This window comes from Perkinsus marinus (assembly GCF_000006405.1).
Source record: "Perkinsus marinus ATCC 50983 genomic scaffold scf_1104296962760, whole genome shotgun sequence".
In the NCBI taxonomy this organism is placed as follows: Eukaryota; Perkinsozoa; order Perkinsida; family Perkinsidae; genus Perkinsus; species Perkinsus marinus.
The window spans coordinates 1-1,048 of NW_003205336.1; the positions used below are offsets into that span (position 1 = coordinate 1).

Consider the following 1,048-nt stretch of genomic DNA (forward strand, 5'->3'; position numbering starts at 1 on the left):
CTTCTCCTTAGATACCCCTCGACCTATACAGTCTTCACCCGTGTCGAGATTGGACATTCGCTTGTCCTGGTGGACCTCGAACCCCCGCTCTTCTAATGCGGGAACCACCTCCCGACGAATCTTCGACACCTCAGAGCAACTGTCCCCTCGCAGAAGGACATCGTCGACATAGAAGGAGATAGCTTCGGCACCGTCCGTCCCCCCGATCTGTTTGAGGATCTTTCCCAAGACCGAGGAGAGGGCCCAAGGGGACCAATTCGTCCCGAAAGGGACATGGATCCACCTTATGATCCTCGACCCGACGCACATCCCCAACCACTTCACATCCGATTCATCGATGTGAACCGACCAGAAGGCCTTCTTGAGGTCCTCACAATCAACTCTCTTTGAGGCTCGCCACTCTAGCATCCGTGACTGTAGGTCCATGTCCGCGGCCTCCTCGTCCCCTTCTTTATTCGTGAAGTTGTTAAGCTCTCGAGCGTCGATGCAGATACGACAGCGAGTGGACTTTCGCTGATTGGCGAAGACCGGAACCCCACACATATAGTGGTAGGCCCACTTCCTCGGGTCCTCCCCCAGTGGGAGTTCCTCGACCGCCCCGGACTTCAAGAGCTCGTCCACTGCCGCTTCATACGCTGCTAACTCTTCAGGTCTCTTGGCCAGCCTCTGTGTAATCTTCAAATCTCGGCCTCTGATGGCATCATAATTCTGCTTAGGTCTGCGATCATCAATCCACGGGACCTTCACGACAGCTGGCCACACTCTTCGTGTCGGGAGAGATCGGTCTCTCTCGACTGCATTAGCGCCTATCTCCCTCGCCTCCTGCACTCCCCCGTGAGGGTTGACCTCAACCTCATCGAAGAGTAGGTAGTCGTTACCAGCCATCACCCAAACACAGTTACCCAGTACCCATCGTGGTAGAACCAACTCCCAGTGAGCAGAGTCTAAGACGTAGCCTCGACTGTCCTAGTCTGATCACCAAACCCAACGGGCTAAGCTTTCAGCACACCTTGGATCTTCACTGCTCCTCCATCGAGCAATTTCACTG

The 1,048-nt window shown here is 55.1% G+C and overlaps 1 protein-coding gene across 1 annotated transcript; it reads right to left on the reverse strand.

The window, feature by feature from the left end:
* Positions 1–38: 38 nt before the first annotated feature.
* Positions 39–885, reverse strand: Pmar_PMAR010700 (conserved hypothetical protein; the record flags this gene model as incomplete). The annotated part of the gene is made up of 1 exon (XM_002771641.1): positions 39–885. A coding segment is annotated over one exon (847 nt), but the record flags the coding sequence as incomplete, so codon positions are not given.
* Positions 886–1,048: the final 163 nt, after the last annotated feature.